The following is a 27,054-nucleotide window of genomic DNA, read 5'->3' as shown; positions in this document are numbered from 1 at the left end:
TCCCAGATCATTGGTTATAGAGCAATTTAATATTTTTACCTACCTTCCTTTTAAAATCCACAAATTATGCTTACTTGCAAATCAGTACATCATGCACAGAAACCATCAGTTTTTTTGGTTGATTTACAGATGTGTAAATCTTTAAAGACCAAACAATCACATGACATTAAAAAAAAAAAATCTTGCCTGACTAATTCCAGGACCTTGATTACAAATATTATTATTGGCAGTAAGGGATACCCAATTAGGCTATTTACCTAGGAAGACTGATTTTCCAAAGGTAAATACCTGGACTCTCAGGCAACAGAAGCAGGGAATCGGCGAACCATTTCTATCAGGCACAGTGGGAATACTGATAACAGCTTCCTCAGAGCAGCAAAGAAACAGAAATAAGAAGTGCCATGAAAAACCCCTTACTATCCCTCCCCCTTTATGTACAGTCGTACCTTGGATCCCAAACACCTTAGTACTCAGACGTTCTGGCTCCCGAATGATGCAAACCCAAAAGTGATTGTTCCGGTTTGTGAACTGTTTTTGGAAGTCGAACGTCCAACGGGGCTTCCAAACATTTCGGATTCCAGATTCCGTTCAAATTCCAAGGTACAACGACAAGGTACATGCTTCACTGCTATACAGGCTATACAGACTGCTATGTAGTAATTTAGTGACTAAGATGACTTCAGCAGGGGTTTTTTAAGTATTACATAGAGTTAACCCTTTTTCACATGATAAAAAATTGGTTGCTTATTATTATCTCATATACTTACTTCTTTTGGTGTGAAACTCAGTGAACAGTCCAAAGCTGAATTTTCTTCTATTATTGCAGTATAGAAACGGGGAGTTTCTGGTGTCACAGCTATCAGAAAACAGAGCGTGTTTTATATGCTGTTACCATTTGTACTGATTAGCTTTATAGAACTATGCTATTATTATTATTAGAATTATTATTATTAGAATTTATATACCACCCTATACCCGCAGGTCTCAGGGCAGATCAAGAAAAAGGGGGAAAGGAATGAGTTAGGGAAGTGGTTCCAGTCATTTCCAGAATTGCTGGTTTTACCTTTTTGCAAGAAAAAAAGAATTGGATTTCACCTCAAGATCGCTGTTCACTGAAGAATTTACCCATAAACTGAACTAACATAGTTCTCCTGATTTTACTGTCACATGCACAGTAGTAAACAATGTTCCCAAATTCCAGCCACTTAGGATGAATGAAAAAACTGTGGACAAAAATATTCCACAATAGCTACTGACTTTAGCCACTGAGCTGATTTTTTTTTTTTTGTCCTAGTTAATGTTAACCTATTGCAGTAAAAAAAAAAAAAAAGTCCTACATACTTTTCCAAGCAAAAACCTCCCCAGGGGTATATCTACACACGGGGGGGAGGGGGGAGGGGCTATAAATAAGTCAGAAATGAAATCACAACAACAACAACAACAACAACAACCTCTATGGAAAATTGCAAAGATTTTTTTTATTATTATTCTCCAGCGCCAACTGGTGCTGCATGTTTCTAACACATTCAAAACGCCGTTTTTGACTAATGTAGCTAAGTCCCAAGAAACTAGTTACGTTAACTTTTTCTAACACAATACATGTGACTGTTTTGTGACATTTTTACCTCTCCCACATTTGAGCTCTCTTGCATTAGAAAAATTCCGCCATAAAGCTATATAGGTCAGTTTCGTACTAACTGTGCCTATTTATTTATTTAATTAATTTAAATATATATAAGCCATACTTTCATTTTAAAAATATAACAATGCAGTCAACAACATGAACATGTTACATTACACTAGAAGTTGTATATGCTGTTAGGGTAGGGGTAGTACCTCTGGTGAGGGACACTTCATGCTCCTTCAGGGTATTTTGTCCACGTTAGCACTCAGCTCTCACCTGTGCCCCTAGTAGCTATCAGCATGTGACAGCGGTCACTTCCTGGAAATGGCTTTGAATGTTTTTGGAACAGGAAGGTGACAAATTGAAATTGCAGAGTTATGAGAAGCTTAAAGATAAGGTGCGAGACTGGCTACATTATTTTCAAATAAGAGAGGCCTATAACCAGGATAAAAAAGTGGGTTTCCAGGTGGAAAAATCAAAGTTAGAGACAGAATTGTTAGAACCCAATGCTAAGATATTATCAAGAATGTATAATTTGCTGTTGAAATGGAACACTGAGGAAGAAATGGTAAAATCTGCTATGATAAAATGGGCACAAGATATAGGATATAACATTATGTTTGCTGACTGGGAGAAGTTGTGGACCACCGGGATTAAATTTACGGCATGTAATGCCCTAAGAGAGAACATTATGAAAATGATGTATAGGTGGTACATGACCCCAGTCAAGCTTGCAAAAATATATCATTTGCCCAATAACAAATGTTGGAAATGTAAAGAAACAGAAGGTATATTCTTTCACCTTTGGTGGACGTGCCCAAGGATTAAGGCTTTCTGGGAGATGATATATAATGAACTAAAAAAGGTACTCAAGTACACTTTTCCTAAGAAACCAGAGGCCTTTCTCCTGGGCATAGTCGGCCAGTTGGTGTTAAAGAAGGATAGAATTTTTTTTATGTACGCAACAGCAGCAGCAAGAATACTCATCGCAAAGCATTGGAAGACACAAGATCTACCCACTCTGGAAGAATCGCAGATGCAAGTAATAGAATATATGGAGATGGCGGAAATGACTGGCAGAATCCGAGACCAGGGAGAAGAGTCGGTGGAAGAAGATTGGGAGAAATTTAAAATTTACTTACAGAAATATTGTAAAATTTTTGAATGTTAATGGCATTGAAATGAACTGAAGGGGTTCTAGCAACGAGGTTAAAAATAAGATTGGATGGATAATTAGACAAATAAATTGGATATGAATTTGCTGAATTAATTTTCAACAGGGATACAAAAAAGGGAGATGTGAGGAAGTCAAGAAAATAAGTGAATCAAAGATGAGAAGTAAAAAGAGGGGGTTTTGTGTTTTTTCTTCTTTTTTCTTAAAATGTGTTTTTTCTTTTCTTTTTTGAAACTATTTTTTCTTTTTTCTTATGTATTTTATAATTTTGTATTTTTGTGTATTTGTTTTTCTTTTTCATGCTTGTTGTCTTTTCTAAAACTTAATAAAAATATTTATTAAAAAAAAAAAAAAGGAAATGGCTTTGAATGGCCAGCTAAACCAGGTGAGTGTAGCTGATGGATCTCAAGCCCCCAATGAGTTAGGGACTTCCCCCTGCATGCAAAGACAGGCTCCAGAAGATTGAGCAGATGAGACCAATAGTGGGTCCAACAGTCAAGAAGGCGTTTTCTGCAAGTGTTGTTGAGGGAAGTGACAGGCAGATAGGGCTCCTCAACTTGGAAAGGTAGCCCATCTAGGAGAAGAAAAACTCTGATCCTAAGCCTCCTCTGCCTTGCGGGAAATCTTCAGAAGAAGAACAGGCTAAGGAGTAAACCCTACACAAATCTGGAGTAGACTCCCTAAGATGGCTGCATGGCACCTTGTACATCTCATTCCAGTAACTCCTGCAGCCAAGCTGGTGCCAAACATATTGCTCTGCTTTCCTGTGGAACCACATCAGCAAGGCCGAGAAGGGGGTCTTGTCATCTGGGCAACCCAGGACCTACATACACATTGCTCAGGCTTGCGCATTGTGAAGTTTGACTTCACCCCCAGAGGCTTACTCCATTGTCTCTCAAGACAGATGGATGACAACAAAAAGAATTTGCATAGGGTAGAAAACTAACTCCAAAATTGGCTATGTCCAATTTTTAGTTTCTTTGAAGACTGTATACATTTAAGCAGTGATGAGGAAAACATATATGCAGGGAAATACTAGTTTCTGAATCTTACACTTGAAAACCTGGACTCTCATGTCCTAAACATACCTATAAGGAAGTTTAAAGTCTACTGAGCTAAGTGAGGTGTACATTTGAGATGTTTTAGAGCAGGGGTGCCCAAACTTTTTTCAAAGAGGGCCAGATTTGATGAAGTGAACATGCGTGAGGGCCGACCAAAGTTGTTGACCTTTTTTAAGGATTGAAGTTGTTGAGCTTTTTGCTTTTTTCACAATTTTACCCCAAAGTTGTTGAGCTTTGGGATAGAAGCTGCAACCTTGGTGTTATCAGCACTACCCCTCTAAACAACTCAGCTATCCAGGTCCTCACTGGACCCTAAAAGAAACAATAATGCACAGAATTAAAACAGCACCATGTCTGTTTATAGCAACAAAATGCACAGATGAGAAAAACTGGCTATAGACACATTACATGAGAGGCACACATTGGCTTATGCACACAAAATAATTCTGTATGTTTCCAACTGCAAATTTCTCAGGAGGGGAGAAGAGAGAAATGAGTAGACATTTTCCCCATTTTCAGAAATACATACTGATAGAAACTCCATATTCAATTAAACATAGTGATATGAGGACATGAGTAGGTGTGGAACTCTAAAATATCCTGCGTAAGATGATTCCACCTCTAGTTTGAAGATGGACATAGGATGATGGAGGCTATAAGGAACATAATTTGTGCCTTTCATGATCTGTGTCTCACTACCTGATTGGAATAACTGTGGCCACTGATTTATTTCTGGACAAATTAGCTGGTGATAGGGCCATTTTGGGTGGGTGGGTGGGTGGGTGGGTGGGTGGGAGAGAAAATAAACTTTGATGCTTGAGATGAAGTCACTTTAATAACTTGATCGCACAGCTTGATTGTTTGAACGTGTTTTGTGATATTTTAGGGACAATAGTTACACAACCACGATTTTAACTGTTGCTAATTTGCTGCGTTTCGTTAACAGAGGCTCAGCTTTTCTTTGTCTCCATTCCTCCCAGGGCATTCGGCTTTTCACACACATTCGTCAGCTGTTTTACTCCTCCACAAATACAAGACCCTCCTTGCTTTGTTAATGTCTCATTCACTCACACTCTGCCTACATCACTTTGCTGCCATTCAGCCTCTCCCCGAGCTCCCTTCAATTCCCCCCAACCAACACTCCCAATTATCTCTCTCTGCAACCCACACAGCCCCTCATAACCCAGCAACCAACCCAGCCCCTCATAACTTCTCTTCGTCCCATAGATTTTGCCCCCCAATCCCAGTTTTTAAAAGAGCGAGTGAGCAGTCCTTGATTCTACTCCCACAGGCACCCTTCCTCCCCAACCATCCCTTTTTTCCTGCGCTCCCCACAGTCCACTTCCCAAAGGTTGCCACCTTTTCCTTGGTGCCTGCTCTGCACCCTTTTAACAGCACGAAATCCAGCAGAGTGCCATTCTCCCTATTCCTTCGATTGCTGGATTTCTGCTTACACCTCTTGCCAAGGGGGAGGGAAAGAAGGAGTGGCAACCCTGAAGTTGCCTTGGATCCTTCACCCCCCCCCAACCCCTCACTAGACACACAGCTCTCTTCTCCAGATCACCTGCTTTAAAATCTCTGTTCCTCTCCACGCCAACCTGCTCTGCCTCATATTTTGGTGTCAACCCACCTGCAAAAACCCCTCACGCCCAAGCTTGTAAAAAGGCAAGCAAGACCCATCACCACCATCGCCTGTGCGCTGCTCTTTAGGGTGAGCAAGTCTCTTACTTCCTGGCTCCTCCAGACATTCCCCCCCCCTTAAAGTGATTGAAGGCTCTTTCTTTCTTTCTTTCTTTCTTTCTTTCTTTCTTTCTTTCTTCTCTCTCTCTCTCTCTCTTTCTTTCCCTCCCCTCTCTCTCGGGCACCGCGCCCTCCTCCCGACCCTGCCGCACTTCCTCAGCGAGAAGAACCACAGAATTGTAGTCAGATGGGACCCCCCAAAGGTCCTTTAGTCCAGTGTTTCCCAACCTTTTTTGGGCAAAGGCACACTTGTTTCATGAAAAAAATCTCGAGGCACACCACCATTAGAAAATGTTTTAAAAATTAACTCTGTGCCTATATTGACTATATATACAGTGGTGCCCCGCAAGACGAATGCCTCGCAAGACTGAAAACCCGCAAGACGAAAGGGTTTCCCGTTTTTTGAGGCACTTCGCAAGATGAATTTCCCTATGGGCTTGCTTCGCAAGAAGAAAGCCTATAGGGAAATCTCCAGGGACCTCTTTTAAATGCTGGCGGTGGGGAGCAAAGCCTTCCCCCCCCCTCCGGCCTTCAGAAGAGGTCCAGGAAGGCCGGCGGGGGCCGAAAGGCTTTGCTCCCCACCGCCAGCATTTTAAAAGCAGTCCGGGATAGCAGGGAAGCGCTTCCCGCTATCCTGGACGGCTTTTGAAGGCAGGCGGGGGGAGCAAAGACTTTTGTTCCCCCGCCCGCCTTCAGAAGACGTCCAGGACCTCTTCTGAAGGCTGGCGGGGGGTGAAAGTCTTTGCTCCCCCCTGCCTGCCTTCCCGGGAGAGCGGAGAAACGCAGCGTGTTTCTCCGCTGTCCCGGACAGCTTTTGAAGGCAGGCAGAGGGGAGCAAAGACTTTCGCCCCCCGCCCGCATTCAGAAGAGGTCCAGGACCTCTTCTGAAGGCGGGCGGGGGGCAAAAGTCCTTGCTCCCCCCCTGCCTGCCTTCCCGGGAGAGCGGAGAAAAGCAGCGTGTTTCTCCGCTGTCCTGGACGGCTTTTGAAGGCAGGCGGGGGGAGCAAAGACTTTCGCCCCCCGCCCGCCTTCAGAAGAGGTCCAGGACCTCTTCTGAAGGCTGGCGGGGGGCAAAGGTCTTTGCTCCCCCTGCCTGCATTCCCGGGAGAGCGTAGAAACGCAGCACGTTTCTCCTCTGTCCCGGACGGCTTTTGAAGGGGGGGAGCAAAGACTTTCCGCTCTCCCGGGAAGGCAGGCACGGGGGAGCAAAGACCTTTGCCCCCCGCCCGCCTTCAGAAGAGGCCCTGGACCTCTTCTGAAGGCGGGCGGGGGGCGAAAGTCTTTGCTCCCCTCTGCCTGCCTTCAAAAGCTGTCCGGGACAGCGGAGAAACACGCTGCGTTTCTCCGCTCTCCCGGGAAGGCAGGCAGGGGGGAGCAAAGAGGTCCTGGACCTCTTCTGAAGGCGGGCGGGGGGCAAAAGTCTAATTCTAATTTCAATGAGTGTGCCCTCCCACGGCACACCAGGCAACGTCTCGCGGCACACTAGTGTGCCGCGGAACACCGGTTGGGAAACACTGCTTTAGTCCAACCCCCCTGTGATGCAGCAATCTCCACTGAAGCATCCACGGTAGAAGTCCCCTCTCGGCCTCTTCTGCGTCCCGCCATGCGTCCATCCACCGGCCGCTCCACGGCTCCTCCCGCAGGGCCAGAAATGCTCCGAGGGCGCAGCCATCCCTCTCCTACCCTTTTCCCACCCGCCCCGTAGTAAGCAAACCGGGGCTGGGTTGCGCACTGCCCCCAGGGTCGGTCCTCCTGCAACCCCTTTCCCACCCACCCGTGTTTCAATTCCCTCCGAGCCGCAGCAGGACTCCGGAGCTGCTGGACGAGGAGCTCTGCGCAAGCAGATAGAAGTCCCGGGGAGCAGCTCTGTCGCCTCCGCTCCCCTCTCTCCTACTGCTGGAGCAGAGCCGCGGCCCCGGAGCCCCAGGCGCTCCCAGCCCCGCCCTCCGCACTCATTGGTCCAAGGAGGCCCCCGTGGGCGGAGACTGGCGAGACAGTATTAAAAATCACATGGGCAGCACTCAAAAGAGAGGCAGTAGGAAGAGAAAAAAGTGAGAATAAAAGGTGAAGGCTGGCGGCCGGCGGCGGCTACATGGGCCACATGACGAGGTCTGGTGGGCCGGATTCGGCCCGCGGGCCTTATGTTTGACACCTGTGTTTTAGAGAGCGCTAAAGCCTCTCACAGAACACAGGGGGCATTATTCAAAACTATTTTGTAAATAGCTACAATTGCTACAGTATTTGTATGTATTTACAATCATCTTCTTCAACTATCACAATTCTATCTCAGCCATCAACAGCAGAACAAGCATATTCCCTGTGGTGTATAAACAGCAGTGATGCTTATAGGCAAAGACAGAAGTAAACAACCTTAAGTGATCTTGACTAAATCTAAAATGCTTCAAAGTCCACTGAAAATATCAAAAACATGAACAACAGCATATGACTTTCTGTAACAGCAGTAGTCTTTCTGAAAGCTATTAATGGTTAGCTATGTCAGCCATGGTTTCTGGCTAACATAATTTAACAGGCAAAAATGAGGGCGGCTTGATACAAGGGCAGTTGACTCATCTCCGACATAGCAAAAACAATCCAAGTAAATTTTGCCACATTGTGAATTGATGATATAATAATTTCGTGAAGTTTCCATATCATAAGTATCCTGGTTCCATTATGTCGTGGGGCATGTGCTGACTCCCAGTTTAGAAAAGTACTGAAGGGGAGATCAAACCAAACAATTCACCATATTGTCCTGGCTCTCACCAGATGAAGAACTCAAATTCAGAATATGATTTCTGCAAGAACCCAAAGGTCAAAGGCACAGAAGGTACATGGAATAGCTAGGCAAGCTTGCACTCCCATTGTAAAGGAGTGGGGCAGGCATGTTAAGTGTAGCAAACAGGGTGCAACTTTGGACTGGGCAAGCAAATGGGGAACTCCTCCTAGTAGGATGAGCCAGAGCCACGCTGTCCTGGGTAACAGAGGTGGAGATAGTGCTGGCTCGGAGCCAGATGACATCTGGTACCTCTTCCATAGCAGAAACTAGCAGAAGTGGAGGATTCAGTGGTGCAGGAGGCAGATCCAGGACTTTGGGTGGGATGGGTGAGGATTGCTCAGTGATAGCATGCTGGGTCCCTCCCTAGGATCCAGCTTCCATATCCTCCACAGACAATTCTCACGGGGCCCAAATGGAGCCCATTCCAGCCTGCTAAGTTCCTTCCAAGACTCCATCAGCATCCCTTTAGCTCTTCCCATCCCTTAATTTCATCCAGCAAGCCTGAGGTGTCTCCATGCGACTCATGGCATCAATAAAATGGTTTGACTTCCATAACAGAAACAAAAATGGCTGCAAAAGTCAACTTTATGGGTGGACCCAGCATTAAGCACTGGTAAAGGAGTTGGTAGAAGCGCCCCTTGCACACACGCCACCCATATTGCTGCCTCCCTCCTCCTATTCTGAAGCCCTCTTTCTACGCACAATGGGGTGAAATATGTTACTGTACCTTTAAGGTGAATAGACTTAAGAGGAGGAGGAGGAGGAGGAGGAGGAGGAGGAGGAGAAGAAGAAGAAGAAGAGTAGTAGTAGTAGTAGTAGTAGTAGTAGTAGTTTGGATTTGATATCCCGCCTTTCACTCCCTTTAAGGAGTCTCAAAGCAGCTAACAATCTCCTTCCCCTTCCTCCCCACAACAAACACTCTGTGAGGTGAGTGGGACTTCAAAGAAGTGTGACTGGCCCAAGGTCACCCAGCAGCTGCATGTGGAGGAGCGGAGATGCGAACCCGGTTCCCCAGATTACGAGACTACCGCTCTTAACCACTACACCACAAGAGCAAACCTGTCAGTTCACTTGTTCAATTAGAGAAGGTTCAGTTCAGTTTGTGGATTCTGTACATATATGGGGGCATGCTTTTTAATAAAATGTCTGTCCTAAATTGTTATACTGAATCTGGAACTTCATACTGAAGACAACACAGAGTACTAGGGAAAGAAATACATTGTGTGAAACTACTATGGAATATCTGAGAGCTCTGCATCCTTTTTCTCTCTCTCATAAGGCAGCTGAGGAAAGAGGGAGACATACGATTATAAGTGAGGGATAGAGAGAGGAAAATAGTGGTTTTAAACAACCGCACAGGTTTGAGTAAAGCCAGCAGGGATGAATAGGCACTGCAGTTTTAAACAACATCAGATTGTTGAGCAGAGCAAACAGAGGCTGACAGTGAGAGGAAAATTGTAGTTTTAAACAATAGCAGAGGTCTGAGTAGAGCAAGCAGAGACAGAAAAAAGGGAGAAGACACTGAAGAAAAAAGTGGCAGTTTAAAACAATGTTTCAGTACAGCAGGATGGGAGTTGGGAACAGCTCTTCTGTGTTAGCTTCCATCTCTGCTATTTCTCGCTGTTAAAAAGAAAAAACAACCACCCTCCCTTCCCAATCTATTGAGACCTCTCCCACCACTTTCCTCTCTCAGCGTCCTCTTCTAGCTAAGGCCACTGATGCTGTGCAACCTGCTTTCTTTTATGCTCCTCTGCCCCACCATGATTTCAGGCAAAGCCAGGACTCTGAGACAGCACTACAAACCCTTCAATGACAGGCTGAATGATAACAGCCTTACATTTTTTTTTTATTTTAGTAAGAAATACTCCAGTAGATTCAGGACTGGATAAGAATCCCTAACAATTCCTAGGGGAATGCGCACCCATCTCTTAAACCTGTCCATTGTGCTTTAACACACCACTGCATTTTCTCCCATGTATTGCACAACTCTAATGACTGCAGCTAGAATTTGTTAGGCATATTTTTTACAACTTACTCATTGGAAAATCCTGAATTCTTTTCCTGGTGCTCAGAAGTGCATGGGGAGGACTACTGGCATGGATTCTCATGTGAAAAGCTTTAAGAAGAACTTTACTAACTCACTGGATTTATGTTTATATATATTTCTATACAAACCAGAGCCTAGGGCTTGCCGATCAGAAGGTTGGTGGTTTGAATCCCCATGGCGGGGTGAGCTCCCGTTGCTCATCCCCTGCTCCTGCCAACCTAGCAGTTCGAAAGCACGTCAAAGTACAAGTAGATAAATAGGTAAATAGGTACCGCTCCGACGGGAAGGTAAACGGCGTTTCCGTGCGCTGCTTGGTTCGCCGGAAGTGGATTAGTCATGCTGGCCACATAACCCAGAAGCTGTGTAAACCCTCAGCCAGTAAAGCGAGATGAGCACCACAACCCCAGAGTCATCTGCGACTGGACCTAATGGTCAGGGGTCCCTTTACCTTTTTATACAGTAATACCTCTGGTTACATACCGTCCTCCTTGCGAACGCTTCAGGTAACGAGCTCCGCTAACCCGGACGTAGGTGCTCCTGGAAGCAAACTTTGCCCCAGGATGTGAGCGGAAGTTGCTCACCAGAGGTGTGCACATGCAGCAGGAAGCCCCATTAGCAAAAGCGCACCTTAGGTTAAGAATGGTTTCAGCTTAAGAACAGACCTCTGGAATGAATTAAGTTGATAACCTGAGGTACCACTGTAGAGCATTAGAGAAGCGTTTTTCCCTTTTTTTATTCATGCAGCAACTACACAATATTTCCTTGCTTTAAAAGGGAGATTTTTAGTGTGCTTAAGCCTTTTCTTCTTTTGCCCAGACAACTTTTCCCAACTTATTATAGTTCTAAAACAAACAAATAAATACCTGTCTGCAAAGAAAAACGTAGCTCAAAGTCTTCATGTTTGGATAAATCCACAGTCACCTTGGCCCTTGTTTTTCCTTTGTTCTCAATAAGGAATGGAATTTCTTGGGTAGAGCCAACATAAACCCCGGGAAAGCAAAATGAGTCCTTTAAAAAGAAGAAATAACAAGCACTAGAAAGACCTAGGATGAAGGTAAGGGGCTAAATCTGCTAAAAGCCATATTGAAGAAGCAACATCAAGCTGAGTAGCCCACTGTTTAATACAGAATGCATGACAGTAGTTTATTATTCCATTTATTGCCTCACATTCCCAGCAGTTTTAAACAAAGTGGCAATATCAGCATTAAGATGTATACATGGACCATTTAAGCTATTTAAGCCAATGTTACTGCTAAAGTACGTTCTGCTTTATTTAAAATAGCTTTATGTCATCAAAAGGGAATCTTGGGAAACAGCCTTACTTAACTGGTTTACAAACTAAGGTAGCTGTCCCTTATATTTTCATAATGTAGCAAGCTCACTGACACCAAGCGGGTCTGAGTTAGCACCTAGATGGCAGACCACCTGAGAATGCTGTATCAAGTTTCACTGTGGAACAAAGGCTGGACAGAAATGAAACATTTAGTGTAGTTTATTTAAATTAATTTTGTCTTGTCAGAGTAAAAACTAGATTACACAGCCTCTGGACCTATGCCATGGCACTTTGCCCCCAAGGAAGAGCCCAGTCCTTGGAGGGATGAGCACTCATGTCGAGGATACGCCTCCGGGAGGTGGGAGGGGAGGAGGGGGTTGGCTTTGTTAAGCGCTGGGGAACATTTTGGGAGAGAGGAGAAGCCTCCAAATTATTCTCTGGTTTAAATTTTGATCTGAATTGTAGAAGAATTTGGGGGCTTAAAAGGTTTCCATCTCCTTTGGAAAAGGTTTTCACCACCAAAGTTTGGAAAAGTTTGCCAGCATCTGTAGATATTTTTGTAAGCAGTACAATGTTTTAGCATAAACACACAGCTAAACTATTCTTTGTTTCCAGCTTCCAAACACCTACATAAAAGCATAATCCAGCCTATGTTAAACACATTTAAGCCCATGCTTTAATCGCCCCATAAAATGAGGACAGAAAAAAGTGCCTTTTTCATTGATGGTGCCCTAGTTTACTGATTAGTTTACCTACTTAGTTTACCTAGTTTACTACGAACAAACGCCGGCTCTCTTGGCCTATAGAGCAAGATGAGCGAGCAACCCCACAGTCATCCGCGACTGGACCTAACGGTCAGGGGTACCTTTACCTTTTTAGTTTACTTGTACAAAACAGATACACAAAATCCAATTCTATGTATCTAATACATATAAAGTAAATTCAGTGAAGAATGTCACATATTTACCATACTGATATATATGTCAGGAACATCTACAGATCCACCAATCCTAAGTTCCAAATATTTTGCATGCCGGACAGCTATCTAATTAATAGGAAAAAAGATAAGACAGTAACATATTTTGCCAGTATATCACCCTTGCAAAGCAATCTTTCTAATGTGGAACGTCCATGCTCAATTGTACTAAGACAAAGCATTTCAAAAACTGTTTTCTAAAATGCAACTGACGATATTGTGATGTAGTTCAGGTGTACAAACAATTGCAAGCTAAGATATCAAATAGTGAAGCCATTGCTGAAGCTAAATTTGTCAGAATGGGTTTTTTATGTTTACAAATTGATGTTACAAATTGATGTTTACAAATTGAGAATATGGAAGACAGCATAGTGGGAAAGAGTGAAGTATGTATTTGGTCTGGAATAAGCAAACAAATCACTAGGACTTGGCCATAACATCTAGTTATGCAAAGGCCATTATCCCAACAAACAGTGCTGTCAGGGCTAAGCTTGTCTTTACAACTGTGTATCTGAAGAAGTGTGCATAGGCGCCGACTCCATGGGGCTTGAGGGGGCCCGAGCCCCCTCAAAAATTCGTTTGGGGGGGCTCCGCCCCCCCAATAATCTCCGGCGCCCCTCCAGCAGAGCGCCATCGCCGCCCCTCCCCCAGCCCAAAATGCACAGGGAGGGGCGGGCTGCATGCCTCCTGCCCTCCCTCCCGAGCAAAAGCTCCACCCAATTTCCTTTGGAGCTGATTAATAGGCGCAGCACGCTCTCCCCTATTCGCTCACGAGGAGGCGGCGCCACTTTATTTGCATATTCATGAGCTTATTTATTATTCATGAGCTTTCCCGGGCCCCCCCAATATTTTTTATAAGTCCGCGTCCCTGGAAGTGTGCATGCACACGAAAGCTCATACCAAGAACTAACTTAGTTGGTCTTTAAGGTGCTACTGGAAGGAATTTTTTAATTTTGTTTTGACTGTGGCAGACCAACACGGCTACCTATCTGTATCTAAAAACCTATTTAGCCCAACCCCAATCTTATTACATTCTGGTTTTGAGTTAGAAAAGCATGGTAGTTTTTAAAAGCCATCCCCTTAGAGAACAGTGCAAATACAACACTCCTGTTCCCTTTAACCATGATTAAAATATAAGGAGAGGGCAGTGGAACCATATGCTCTTACACTGCATCGCCTCTCCCTGGTGTAAGAAGCCTGCCTGGAACAACTGAGCTCAGGTGATGCTTCCTCTCCCTCCCTAGAGGATTAGACTGCTTGATTCAAGTCAAGTCATGGAACATCACATAATTCCTATCTCTGGGGTCTCATTGTCCGAGAAGGATTTCACTAGCTGGGGTCTCCCAGCATGGTTTCCTGATATCCCCCATTTTAATTTTCAGTTCAGTTCCTACTTTGCCACCTTTCATCAGTCACCCTCTGGACTGGTTGCCTTTCGAGACCTTCTCCCACTCAACTTTCTAATCTTCAGTCAACCCATGCTTTTCCTGATCCTATTTTGAGATTATTATTTTTCAAGGCAAACCATCCCTTTAATCATCCTCACAGAAGCTGAGGATTCTATTATTGGTTGTTTTATGTCATCGGCAGATATAATCTGGATTACTATTTCATTGCATCACAGAAGCTTAGCCAATCAATGCAATCTTAGGCTTCACAGGCATTATCCCAAAAAAAGTACTGGCATATCCAAATATGAGTATTTTTTAAAAGCCAAGCAAATGTTTTTAAATAGTTATTCAATATGTTAATACCTCCACTCTGCTATCGAATTTCATTAATGCATTTGGTCTGAAATAGATGTTGATTTCAGTGTGGCCTCCAACAGGTACTACACCCTGAAAGGGAGATATAATCATTCCAGGAAGAGGATTGGCATCAATGACCTGCCAAGAAAAACATGAATCTTAAATTTTAGGTTTCTCGGCAGATATATTTTCACACCTAATTCCAGCCTCCCTGATAAAAATTTCAAAGCAGATTACCGAAAATAAAATATACTAACAATAAATATATCTCACATCCAAAACACAGAAGAATTAAAATAGGCCCAAACCAAATGATTCAGTTAAACAAGAGGAACAATGATAAAATGACTTCTGGAATAAAAGGGTTCTGAATGCCTATCTCATACAATGTGGGAGAGTGGCCTAAAATACCATTTGTGAGCACTCCAGCACTGTAGCTTAGGGGTATGAAGGCAAGAACACACAACAATATGCACAATGCTGGGTACGCCTCACCTGAAAGTATGCATGGTTATGTCCTACATTTTGGAGAATGGCTGTCTTGCAGGTAGTCAAATGCAGAGGAGCATGATTAAAGGTGATCCTTTGTTCCTTAAACTGAACACTGGTGGTGCCAAGCTAATATCGAGAAAGAAAACCAAATAATAATAATAATGCATTACCATCAGTGCACTTGTTCCAGCACACATTCAGATTCCCATTACTTCATAGAAGCTAGAATGCAAGCATGAATAAAAATAGACAATAGTTTTTAAGGAAAAGGATGTTAGATTTTTTTTTAAAAATCAAGGAAAAAATCCACTGTTTCTCTCATTGAGAATGGTACCTTGGCACACCTGCAGTACGGTTTTATTTTAACATTCCGTAGTTAATTCTGCTGCAGTACAGATTTCATTTTACTTATTTAAAGTTGTCATTTTGAACCAGAGTTAGGAAGCTGCCTTACACCAAGTCAAAGCATTAGCTCCATCTAGCTCAGAATTGTCAATGCTGACAGGCAGGACTGCTCAAAGTTTCAGGGAGGGAGGAGTCTTTCCCAGCCTATCTGGAGACATCAGAGTTCTCACCTGGGACCTCCGACTTGCAAAGTATGGGGTGTACCACTGAGCTACAGCCCTTCTCCAGAATCATAAGGAGTCACAGGCCACATGGTAAAAGTACTAGCCATATAGTAAAAGATTACAATGTTACCTTTGCCAAGCATTTTAGTTTTAGGGTTTTCCCCTGATGCACACACAAATCAAATTCTCCTCTTGTTGGAGCAGAGAAACTTGGGTGCCAAGCCACTTCACACTCTAGATCTTGACAGGCATCTACGACACCTAAATTAATAAAGAAAATGAATATATTACAGCTGCTAAAAATGTAAAGATTATGGAGAGTGACAAGTAATTGGAAAACTTAGCTTAAATCCTGCTCAATGTGCATACACATTGTTAAGAAATACTATTATAGAGTCTGGGCTTCAAAACCACAAAAACTGGCATAGCGTACGAAAGTAAAATCTTAACTTGTCAAACTATTCCACATTGATTAAAAATAGGATCTGAATTAATCGGGCAATGCTCCAAAGCCAACCTGTTGTATTTCAAAGACTTAGGCAACTCTGCTAGGTTAGGTAAATGAAGAAGAACACAAAAAAAACCCTCCGCCATCTTTATTAGGCGACTGCTAGCCATAGACAGAGGGTAACAAGCCTTTCTGTTTCATTGGCTGCTTTCTGTGGAATGCAGTTCTCACCTTTCCTGATACTTAAAAGCCTTTGATTACCTTGGGGGGGAGGTGGAGACAATAAAAAGGTTGGGTATTCATATTATACTGCTTAGCAACACAAGCTATATGATGCTGGACCACAATCTTAGCTATGTGGTCATGGCTCAAAAAATATACTGAAACGCAGCACAGTAATTATGACTGGTAAGTCAACTAAGATGTCATTAAGCAAGTAGCAGCCCTAATTTTGAACAGTTCGTCAGCTTAGTAACTGACCCATGTAGTTAGTGTCAGACCACAATATGGAAGACCTGGGTAGACTTAGCTGGTAGAGCACAGGACTCCTAATGGTAGCGTTGTGGGTTCAAGCTCCACATTGGGCAAAAGATTCCTGCATTGCAAGGGGTTGGACTAGAAGACTCTTGTGGTCCCTTCCAACACTACAACTCTATTAGGACCACCTCTCAGTCTAGCCTATTTCACTGGGTTGCTGCAAGAATAAAATGGGCAGTGGGAGAACTGTGTATGAGGCCCTTTGGGGAGAAAGAAAATGTGGTAAGAGAAATAAATAAAAGAGTACCTTAAATACCTGCAAACATATCTGTCTCCAAATTTTGAACAATAGACCTATTCACTTCCATATAGACTTTCCTGTTGCAGAACAGTGGCCAATGTGACAGAGGGCTTCCCCTCGCCCTCCTTCAGCACTTTAAATATCAGATTGCAGCATATGCCCATCACATGTTACTTTATTTTATCACTGCTTGAAATAGTCCCATAATATACTCTACCTTGCTCTGGGCATATGGAAAATGCCATTCCTTCATCTGTAATCACAGGCTTCCACGTGAATTTTGCAGGGCAATTTCTACGATTGTATAGTGTCACTGTTGTTCTAAATCCAGTTTCTGCTAAGTAGCTAAAGGCAGGATTTAAAGTCAGTTCCCTTGTAGACATTTCCAAAGCAACAGGTACTACTAATGCTACCACTAACACATGTCCAGTGTGATGCTGGTTTACTGAATACACGAAAGACCTGTAATGCAGAAGAGATTGCATGTATGATATTAAAATGAAACATGTAATGAAGGCGATCATAAAAACATGTTAATTCAAATATATTTTAAAATACTTAACAAAAGTACATGCTTGTGACCAAATACTAGAGCATCTTAAAAAACTGGGCTTTGTAAATTATAAGACCCCTTTCCAGGGGGTGAAATCAGAAATAGTAATCTATTTTAAAACTTGCATTACTTAAAAGGTGTTTGGATCAACGGAAAGTTATTTTAAATAAAATCCAATGCAAATGCTTTTAAGTGTGCATAGGATTGACGCCTAAATGTTATATACACATATACATATACATACATACATATATATATGTGTGTGTGTGCATGTGTGTATGACCATGGCCATAGCTAGGGAGTGGAGAGGTGGACCCCTGCCAGGAGCACAGGCAATTGGGGGGTACAAAATCAGCTAAAAATATGTCCATAAATATAAATATCAATATCAATTATTGCCTCATAAGAAATGGTTTTAAATAGAGGGTGAATTGAATAGGTGGAGGGAGGTTGGAGGAGATGTGGAAAGAAGAGCTAATTTGTCCATGGCTAGGGGGTGCAATCTGGATGGTTCTGCCAGGGGCGCAAGATCACCTAGTGATATCAACACAGTGATAGTGATATCAACACAGAACTTTATTTGGTTCCTGTCTTTAAAAACAAGTCATGCCATTTTGTCAAGGCAACATGTATAAAATAATTGTGCAAATATTAGCTTGCTTTTCAATACACAGTCGTACCTCCCCCCTTCCTTTTCTTTGTTAAATTTAAAAATAAAAAAATATTATTTATAAAAAAGACAAAAGGCATAAGAACCCTTTCCTCCCTCAGAGTGCTTTACTCAAAAAGTTATTCCCCCCCCCCGCCCCAAAAAAAAAGTCAAAAAGTTTTACTTTCGAAAGTTTCCCAATTTCTTGTTCTCAAACACAACTGGAATATAAGTCTTCGTAAAAGGTGGAATGACGTGAGACAAAGGGCTGGTCTGTTGCAGTTCCTCACTTTCAATTCCTACTTGTACCCAGATATGGACTGGGAGATTATTCACCAGATGCATTTTTCTGGTTGATGTAGAACACACGCAAACCTCTCCAAAGTCAATGGTAGAGGGGCCTGAAAAAGAATGGAAAGGAGATGTGGCTGCAGAATTATTAAAAATGGCTTTTTTTCTATTGTGAAGAATTAGGATCAGAATTTATAATTAATTAATTAATTAATTAATTAATATTATTACCATATATTTATTTATACCCCAACTTTTTCCTTGACATGGACTCATAGCAGCCGACAGATAAAAATAAGAACAGCTAAAAATATAGGGGGAAAACAATCCTTATAAAAACAATTCAACACTTATATAGTTGTAATTCTAGCTCTCTATCTATACACACAAACATAAAATATATTAAAATGGCATGGTATGGCCTTTCTTTACAGTCACTATTTTTAAACCAATACATGATTTTTGTCCCTTGTTGTGTTTAAAGGAAGGAGAAACCTTACCAATGAATATTTGATGAAGCTGCTTCGGCGTCAAAATTAAACTACAGTCTTCAATCTCTTGTGGCGAAGTTGGTACAGGGTTAAGCCCATCACCCACCTGTAAAAATGGCCAACAGAATAATCACATAATATCTAATATAGCTAATAATATCTGAATGTTTTAGGCTTTTGTTCAGATGTATTGAACACAGTCCATAGAATCTGGGTAAGCAAATAAGCAGGAGGGCAAGTTTATGAGAGGAAACATATTCTGTAGGCTGACAGCTCATTTCCAGGCAAACAGGAAGGCAGAAGGCAACACTCACGGGCATGAGATGTTGGGCACTGTTTATCGACCAACATTTCAAAAAGAAGTTCACAATACGCACCAAGGGAGCATGGAAAAGCAGGGTGTTTCATGGTTCAACATTCATTATCACAGACCCTACCCAAATTGTATATACTTGTACAACTAGTACAACACTATACAACTGCACTGTGTATCTGGGGAGGGTGGACAACATCTTCACCAGAGGTGTTATTAATAGTATTAAAAGCTGGAAAAATTAGATTCTCCTGCAAAGGAAACACCACCAGAAGAAGAAAGATACCCAGAACCACAACAAGAAGGCAGCACGGGAATATTTAATACACAAAATCTTAATCTTCAGAATTCATTAGGGGGGAAAGAGGCTGCAGCTCTGCAGCCTGAGTGTGGAATCCTAGGCACACTTTTCTGGTAGCAATCACACTGAAATTAGCAGGACTGTTGAGGAAACATGGATGGGATGAGGCTACATAATATTTTGAGAAGCTGTAAGTAAGCAAGATCATCTTCAAACATATTTAGCTTACCTCTCTGGCTGAAGTTTTAGATTCCATTTCTGCTAACTGTTGACTAGTTAATAAACTACTCCTTACACAAGCAACCTCTTCCTCCAATTTCTCTTCCTGTAAAATTTTAACCCTTGGAGATTTCAAGCCTGATGCTGGTTTTAACCCAATATCCACAGGATTATTAAGTGATTTAAAGATCCTATGAGTTGGAAGTATGGAGAAGAAGCGACATTCAGCTATGAAGTAAACACACTGCGAAAAGTTACAACATTTTGAGTACATATTTTGATTAACTGGATTCACTAGAGAGAAATGCAAGCCCTTATATTGAATACTAACCTACACCAAGTTACCTTTTAATTATAAAGCCTGTCACAGTGCATATATTTCAAACATGTCCTCCTCATATTACTTGGGATAGATAGATAGATCTCAGAGTCCAATGCAGTTTGTGGAGGAAAGGAGGGAGGAAAAGTAACCACACATGACAAGACAATTAGCTGATGCTGGAGGAAGCAGCTGATCACCAGGGACTGCAATCTGAATTTCTAAATGTCACTCACGTGGGATTCATTGTTCTCAAACCCATTCAGGTACGTAGAATTATTCTCAACCTTTAAGTCACATTTCCTATACATTATTCATAGTAGGATTTGTAGCTTTTTATAAAAACGAAGAATAAAACTATAGCGCTATAAATCTGGAAAGTGATTGAGCATTTTGGCAGTTTATTTGGAAACAATGTTTACCGAGCAGCTTTTTTATGCAAACGATACTGTCTTAAACTCTGAAGATAGCTTGCATAGTAATCCTTATTCACTTGCTTTTCCATTTCTTCAAATAATGTGTAAGAAAACTCTGGATCCACATAACTGTATCTGGCAACCTTTGTGAAAATAGTCCTAAATGTGTGAAAAGAAATGCAGCCTCATTAGAGCAAGAGCCATTTAAATGTGCGCTGGATTCTGAAAACAATTCCACTTTTGCTATATAAATGTGCTATTCATACGTCCATTATTCCACTGATCATTACTAGCATTTGACCTTGCCAAGACAATCCTAACATAGAACTGTTGCAATTTGATATGAAAAAAGGGAAATTGTGGGTTGAGCCCAGAGGTCCACTCTGCATTGGAGGTAGGAGGCAAGTAAGCTATCTTTGCAGATTCCCCCTTCTACTGGGCCTCTTCAAAAGCTGCTCCCAAGAATTGGGGGCCTTTCTGGAGCAGCATGCAGTAGCAGCGGTGGGATGGGTTTCAGAGAGAATATTGCCCCTTTCTCCCCTGAACAGAAACCCTTTTGTTTGCACAACCATCACTCTGGAGCCAATCCAATATTATCAAAATATATGTCAACACAAACAGTAATCACTTGCACTTGAATTCGGGTTCACTATATATTTAATTCACAGGGACAAACATTAAAGGCTACAAAATAAAATATTTAAAATAGCACCCAATGTCACAAGAGATTTCCATTCATGCAATGAATCTTTCCCCTTCCTCTCCTCTTCCCACTGACTAAAATAATCTGGCCTGGGCAGTTAGGGCGGCTATTTGGAACAGATCTGAGGGCACTTGGAGAGTGGCATGTGGGAAGAGAGGAAAGGGCTGTCCTGTTGCACAAGCAAAAACCTGTTGTGCTATACAGTGGGCAGTCTTTGATGTCACCTTCAAGGTGATATTTTAATTATTGTTATTGTTAGGGACTGGCTAGATGATGAGGAGGGGTGGGAGGAACCAGCTGGGGAACCACTAAGGGGAGCCCCAAAGGAGGAAGGCTTGGAGCACAGTGATTGGTGATGGTGACAGTGAGACACTGAGGAGAGGTCAGAGAGAGACTGGGGAGAGGAATGGTTGAATGTTGAAGAGGCAACAGGCTTTAGTGAGCAAAGGGAGTCTGTGACAGGGAGCAGCTCAGACTCAGAGACTGAAGAAGATGGGAGGGGTCCCTCTGTTGACTCCACAAACACGCAGGGAATGCGTAGGGTGGGGCGGGGAAGATTACAGGTTCCCCAAGGTAGTCTGAAGCTGCTTGGGAAAATGAGACCTAGAGGCAGTAAAGGGCAGGGACCATCAGTCCTGGCAACTGCCGTATAGGGTCAAGTCCTGTTGGGAGGTATTGCTAAGCTGTATGCCATTTTCTTAAATAAAGAATTAACTACACTGCTTAATTCTGCGTCTTTTTACTGACCTGCATCTGAACCAGCTCTGACAGTTATAAATCATTATCGCTTTTTCAATATTACCTGTAATCCTTATGCAGTTCAGGAGGTCTTATGCTGGCTTGACGATCATTAGGAAAAGCTACCAAGGCATTGCTCAATTTTTTTTTTATCCGGTGGGCATGAATTTGTGTCCGATCTGATTTAAGAAGTGCCACTGGAGCAACATCAGTGGTTTGTTCCACCTTCCTAGCTACAAATACTCCCACTTCATTGGAAATCTGTGGTGTTATACCTTAGTCAGAATTTAAATAAAAATAAATTATATGTGTATCAGATATCATCTTTATTCCCTTGAATTGCAGAAAACTCAATTCCTAATACTACATTTCCCCCCCTAAAAATATTTTTTTACAATTTTTTTTATTGATTTTCCAAATTTATAAACAAACAAACATAAATCCTAACTGTAATTATTCCACTATTATTAACATTGTTAGGTGACTTCCTCAAATCCCCCTAGCTGAGTTTCAATGTATATCATTGTAACAGTTTTCCAAAACTAATTTCTCATAAAATTTACTTAGTCAATTAACTTCTTTCTTACTTTTCATATAAACTTTAAACATGTGATTATATAGAATCACATATTTAACTCCTAAGCCAATCTGGTATTTGCAAGTATTTCTATTTAAATTATCTTAGCATATTTAGCTAAATATTCTTTAAATTTCATCCATCCTTCCTGGTACTCCTCCTACTTCTGGTCGCGGACTCTTCCGGTCAGGTCGGCTAGCTCCCAAAAGTCCATCATCTTCATCTGCCATTCCTCCAATGTTGGCACTTCTTGGGTTTTCCAATTCTTTTTTTTTTTTTTAATAATTTTTATTAACAAGCCAATCAAATCACATTATTTCCAAATCACATTAGTTCCAAATTATACAGCCAGATTGTTAAATTTTGCTGGGGGTTCCCATACTTCAAGCTCTGAACGGGGGTCCAAGCATCACTTATATTACTGCTTTAATTAGACAATTCTATCCAGTTCTGTCCAGATAGTCTCTTTATTACTTCTTCATCTTCTTGTTGTTATCATATATTCCTTTCTTTGCGATCTCTGATAATCTTCACAAGTGGGTTGGAAACAAACATCCTCTGTGTGGGTTTTAGACTCTCCCAAAAATCATATCACATAGGGACAGACGCAATTCCACACTTCCGTAAAGAATTTATCCTCGGTCTGTCCTTTAATTTTCCCAGGCTTGCCAAGTACATCACAAAGAGCTCTGCCAGGTTTAGATCACATTCCAATCATCATTCACATTCCGATGATCCTGGTCCTCCGCCCCCCGTCTTTCTTAGACAAGCCTGTCTTAGTGAGATGCCATTTAAAACTGTGTCATAAAAACTTTCCTATGTTCTCCAATGTTTACCAATCCTCTCTTTGATCAATAATTCACTCCACATTCTTGAATTCCTGCTTGTGATTAATAAAATGCAACGATCTTCTTTCTGGGGTGGAGGGTTATTAATACTCACATAAGGCAAAGAAAAGAAAAGTTTTTTCCTCCACCCCCCCTTCCGTTTCACTCCAAACATACCAATCTCTTAATGGTGATTCATCACTTGATTTATTTGTCCCGTCCGCCGCTCCGGTCACAGAGATCCATTAATCAGCAGTCTTATCTCCCAAACTTCACTTGATGTATGTGCTTTAGCTTCTTTCCAATTATATGTTTCCAATTATATTTTCGAGCTAAAGCGAACCCGGGCGCTGATTGGAGACAGCGTCAGGAAGAGCCAACTTCACCGAGGGCTTGTGCCAAGTGACAGGGCACACCCTTCTTTCGAATCCGGGGGTGCATTATGGACACTGCTGGCAAGGCAGTCCCCCCATCTCCTGGGGGGGCGGGAATGCTGCATACTTCCCATAGCAGCCTCTTAATTACCTTGTGTGGGTCGGAGAGATGTTATTGTCGGCCATCTTCCAATGCGCCACCTGGTGGCCCCCCTGTGTTTTCCAATTCTTGGCTAACAAAATCCTAGCAGCAGTTGTGGCATACAAAAACAATCTAACATCTTTCTTGGGCAATTCCAGACCTATTATTCCAAGAAGGAAGGCCTCTGGTTTCTTAATAAATGTATATTTCGACATTTTTTTCCCAATTCATTATAAATCTTCTCCCAGAAGTCTTTCACCTTGGGGCAGGTCCACCACATATGATAAAAGGTACCTTCTTTTTCTTTACATTTCCAACATAGATTATCACTATTGTGATAAATCTTTGCTAATTCCCCCCCCCCTAAAAATAAAGGACTACATTCCAAGACTAGTTTTATAAGTGTGCTTATACGAGTTATTATATAGGGACAGCTCAGGACATTTTGCTGCCTGAAGCAAAGAACATGACAAGAACCCTCCCATTCCACACAGAGAAGCTGACTGGACTGTGACAGGTGGATTTTGCTTCAACACTGTCATTCGGATAATGTCCTCTGCACCTCAGGTAGGAAGCCAGCTTATGAGTACAGAGCAGGGCAGGAAGGATACACAGCTCTATCACCCAACAAAGAAAAATTGGAGGAACTGACAAGCTACATCCCAGCATGTGCCACCTGAGGCAATCGCAGAGCACATCAGCAAAATTACCAGGGAGGAGCAAAGTGATATCTCCCAAAGTGTGCACATTTGCTCATTCATCCAAAGTCAGTGTGGGGAACTTTTGGCCCTCTAGGGACTCCTGAAGTACAACTCCCTTCAGCCCTGGCCGATGGCCAAGAAGGATTTGAGTTGTAGTTTGGCAGCTGCAGTTTCCTCATACCTCATACCTGTGTTAATCCATGGTTTGGCTTAGTATTACATGTGAAAGAGGGCAATGGAATGGCAGGGATCAAAGAAGACCACACACATTCTGAATACAACAGGTATGAGTTACCTGACAGAACTCTCAAACTGCTCTTTAAAAGCTTCCATTCAAGCTCAAGAAAAGAGTTTGTCCTGACCTTCAAGGTCACTTCTTCACATGGGGCAGCTGTAATGTGCTGATGGGCAGGCAGATGGGTGAAGAGTTAGATCCACAGGTGGAGACTAATCAAACATCAGCTCCTCTCAAGAAGCTTTGAGTTTCCACAGGAACACTCAAGGGGGCCCAATTCATTTTCAGGGCATGCAGGAGGCTGCTCACCCAGCCACGGGATGAAATGTGACTAACTTGCTACTTCACCAATTAATTATCAGAGCATTTGAACCAATTACCATGCCAAAGTTACCAAATACCAATTCTAACATTTCAGCCTCTGTCTACCATTTGTCTGAATTATCCCACAAAAGAACTGACAGAAATGTAATTTCGAACACGTTAAAATTGTAGCCCCTTTTTCTTACTAACTTACCAAGGTTGGGTTTCAGAACCACTTTATTGGTTACAGAGTTGCACACACCAGAAAAAATTAAGTATAACTGATGGAAAGGTTTGAACTTCAGTGCTGGTAAGCCATCTTTTTTTGCCACTGGACCAATGATATCTATCACCTGCTTCGCTGTGAAGGTTCCTACGTGACGTGGAATAAATGAAAATAAAATATCCTAAAGACAAAAATAAATAAACACAGACCTTTAGGCATTTTAAAATGTTACATCATGCTCACTCATTGTTTCTTTAAAAAACAAACAAACCACCAGGATGTTAAATTCCCACCATTCAAATAAATAGTTTTCATTTCTTGAACTTTAAGTAGTAAAATTCTCTTAAACATCCCTATCCAACTACTTAGGCTTCACAGTCTGTTGACTGCTTCATACATTATACAGGAAGCATGGTTCCTTACAATGTACTTGAAGACTACAATTCTGTAACCATTTACCCAGGAATAAGCCCGCTGAACTTGACAGGATTTGCATCTGAATAGATGTGTAGAGGCCTGGGAGAGGGAAGTTGAGGAAACAGAGGCCAATGGTTGCCAAAGAGCAGAAGGACAAGAGAGGCTCAGGTGGCAGTGAGAAAATTTGTGTGTGTTGCTAAGATGGCTCAGTAAAAGGATTCAGAAAAGGAAGGTTCTCACAAAAGGCCAAGAACATGATATTTTGAAGATAAAGAATACAGAGAAGAAGGCATCAAGATAGGAGTGGAGTTTGGCAGCAGATTACCGGTATGTAGACAAAATAGAAGAGGAAGAGGAAATAAGGGAAGATGCAACCAGATATGTGTGGCTTTAGAAATAAGGAAGAGAAGCTTGAAGTTGATGTGGAGTTTTGACTGGTAACCAATGTAAGGAAGAAGGGTAATGACTGCTAATAGAATAGAGTAAAATGTTGTAACAGGTGCATTCTCATTATATACTCATGGAGGGTTATGGATGAATGGATGGGTTGAAAGAAGGTGGTTATGATAGTTAGCTTTAGCCAGAGAGAGGAGAATGTTTCCCATCTATGTACGTAAGAGTAAAAGGTGCTTCTTGTGGATAAGAGATGGATAAAGCAACAATTTTGTAACTGCTTTGAAGCAGGAAGACAGAAGCAAAAAGGAGTAAAATTTCATGCATCTCAGAAAAAATCTCTCAATGACAAGGGAGTGTCATTACACATCTTTAGGCGCCAGGCGAAAATGTTCTGCTTCAACTAGGCCTTTGGCTGATTAATATTCTACAGCTTTTTAAATCTGCTTGGGGGGGGGTTCTTGTCTTGTTTTTGTTCTATTTATTTGCGCTTTTATCTTGTATTTTTATCTTGTGAACCGCCCTGAGCTCTTTGGATGAAGGGTGGTATATAAATTTAGTAAATAAATACTTTAAAAGAAAGCTCTATTTTTTTTGTTTTATTTTAAGTAACAATCATTCATGCATGCCATCATTACAGTAATACTGCTTTAGCAGCAACTTAAATTTATGTTATTTTACTATGCAACACTTCACAATATAAAGCACTTTGAAAGTTAACTACATAAATGCTGTGTAAGATGAAAGAAAAATACAAAGACAGTACCTGAGTAGACTTTGCTTTTACTTTTCCCTTTTCAGGATAAATATTATAATGTGCAATCTTACGAAAAGCAAATGATACTGGAAGAATATCGCATTCATTTTTGAGCGTGCAAACAATATCTGTATGTTCACCCATGTAACACTCCACAAAATTAACAACTGGTCCTGGTTTGAATGTCAGAATGACTGGAAGCCCTGAGCCTATCAAACCCAACTCAACCTGATGACGATTCTTCTCTGTAAAAAACATTGAGATAAAAGGATATGCTGTCATTTACAGCAGAAAGACAGACAATATAGCAACTAATTTACTTATACATAATGAAAGACTGTCTTCATATAATTTGCCCCCGTTTTGTATGATTAAGTCATACATGTATCAATGTACAGTTTCC

General features: G+C 41.9%; 1 protein-coding gene across 2 annotated transcripts in view; it reads right to left on the bottom strand.

Moving 5' to 3' along the window:
* Positions 1 to 27,054, bottom strand: part of CFAP47 (cilia and flagella associated protein 47) — a 193,289-nt gene that overhangs the window by 151,152 nt on the left and 15,083 nt on the right. For both annotated transcript variants that reach the window (XM_081858847.1, XM_081858846.1), the window contains exons 8-21: positions 26,661 to 26,896; positions 25,073 to 25,265; positions 21,764 to 21,974; positions 20,265 to 20,417; positions 19,534 to 19,714; positions 18,700 to 18,796; positions 18,093 to 18,309; positions 16,924 to 17,168; positions 15,611 to 15,741; positions 14,915 to 15,037; positions 14,426 to 14,557; positions 12,663 to 12,740; positions 11,286 to 11,430; positions 768 to 856 (exon numbers count right to left, since the gene is read on the bottom strand). In XM_081858847.1, the coding sequence (XP_081714973.1) occupies positions 768 to 856; positions 11,286 to 11,430; positions 12,663 to 12,740; positions 14,426 to 14,557; positions 14,915 to 15,037; positions 15,611 to 15,741; positions 16,924 to 17,168; positions 18,093 to 18,309; positions 18,700 to 18,796; positions 19,534 to 19,714; positions 20,265 to 20,417; positions 21,764 to 21,974; positions 25,073 to 25,265; positions 26,661 to 26,896 (2,231 nt within the window). The remainder of the gene's footprint in view (positions 1 to 767; positions 857 to 11,285; positions 11,431 to 12,662; positions 12,741 to 14,425; positions 14,558 to 14,914; positions 15,038 to 15,610; positions 15,742 to 16,923; positions 17,169 to 18,092; positions 18,310 to 18,699; positions 18,797 to 19,533; positions 19,715 to 20,264; positions 20,418 to 21,763; positions 21,975 to 25,072; positions 25,266 to 26,660; positions 26,897 to 27,054) is intronic.

The sequence above is a fragment of the Podarcis erhardii genome (genome assembly GCF_964252035.2).
Source record: "Podarcis erhardii genome assembly, chromosome: 4".
In the NCBI taxonomy this organism is placed as follows: Eukaryota; Metazoa; Chordata; class Lepidosauria; order Squamata; family Lacertidae; genus Podarcis; species Podarcis erhardii.
Note: the sequence above shows the minus strand (reverse complement) of the source record. Positions and strands in the feature narration are given on the sequence as shown.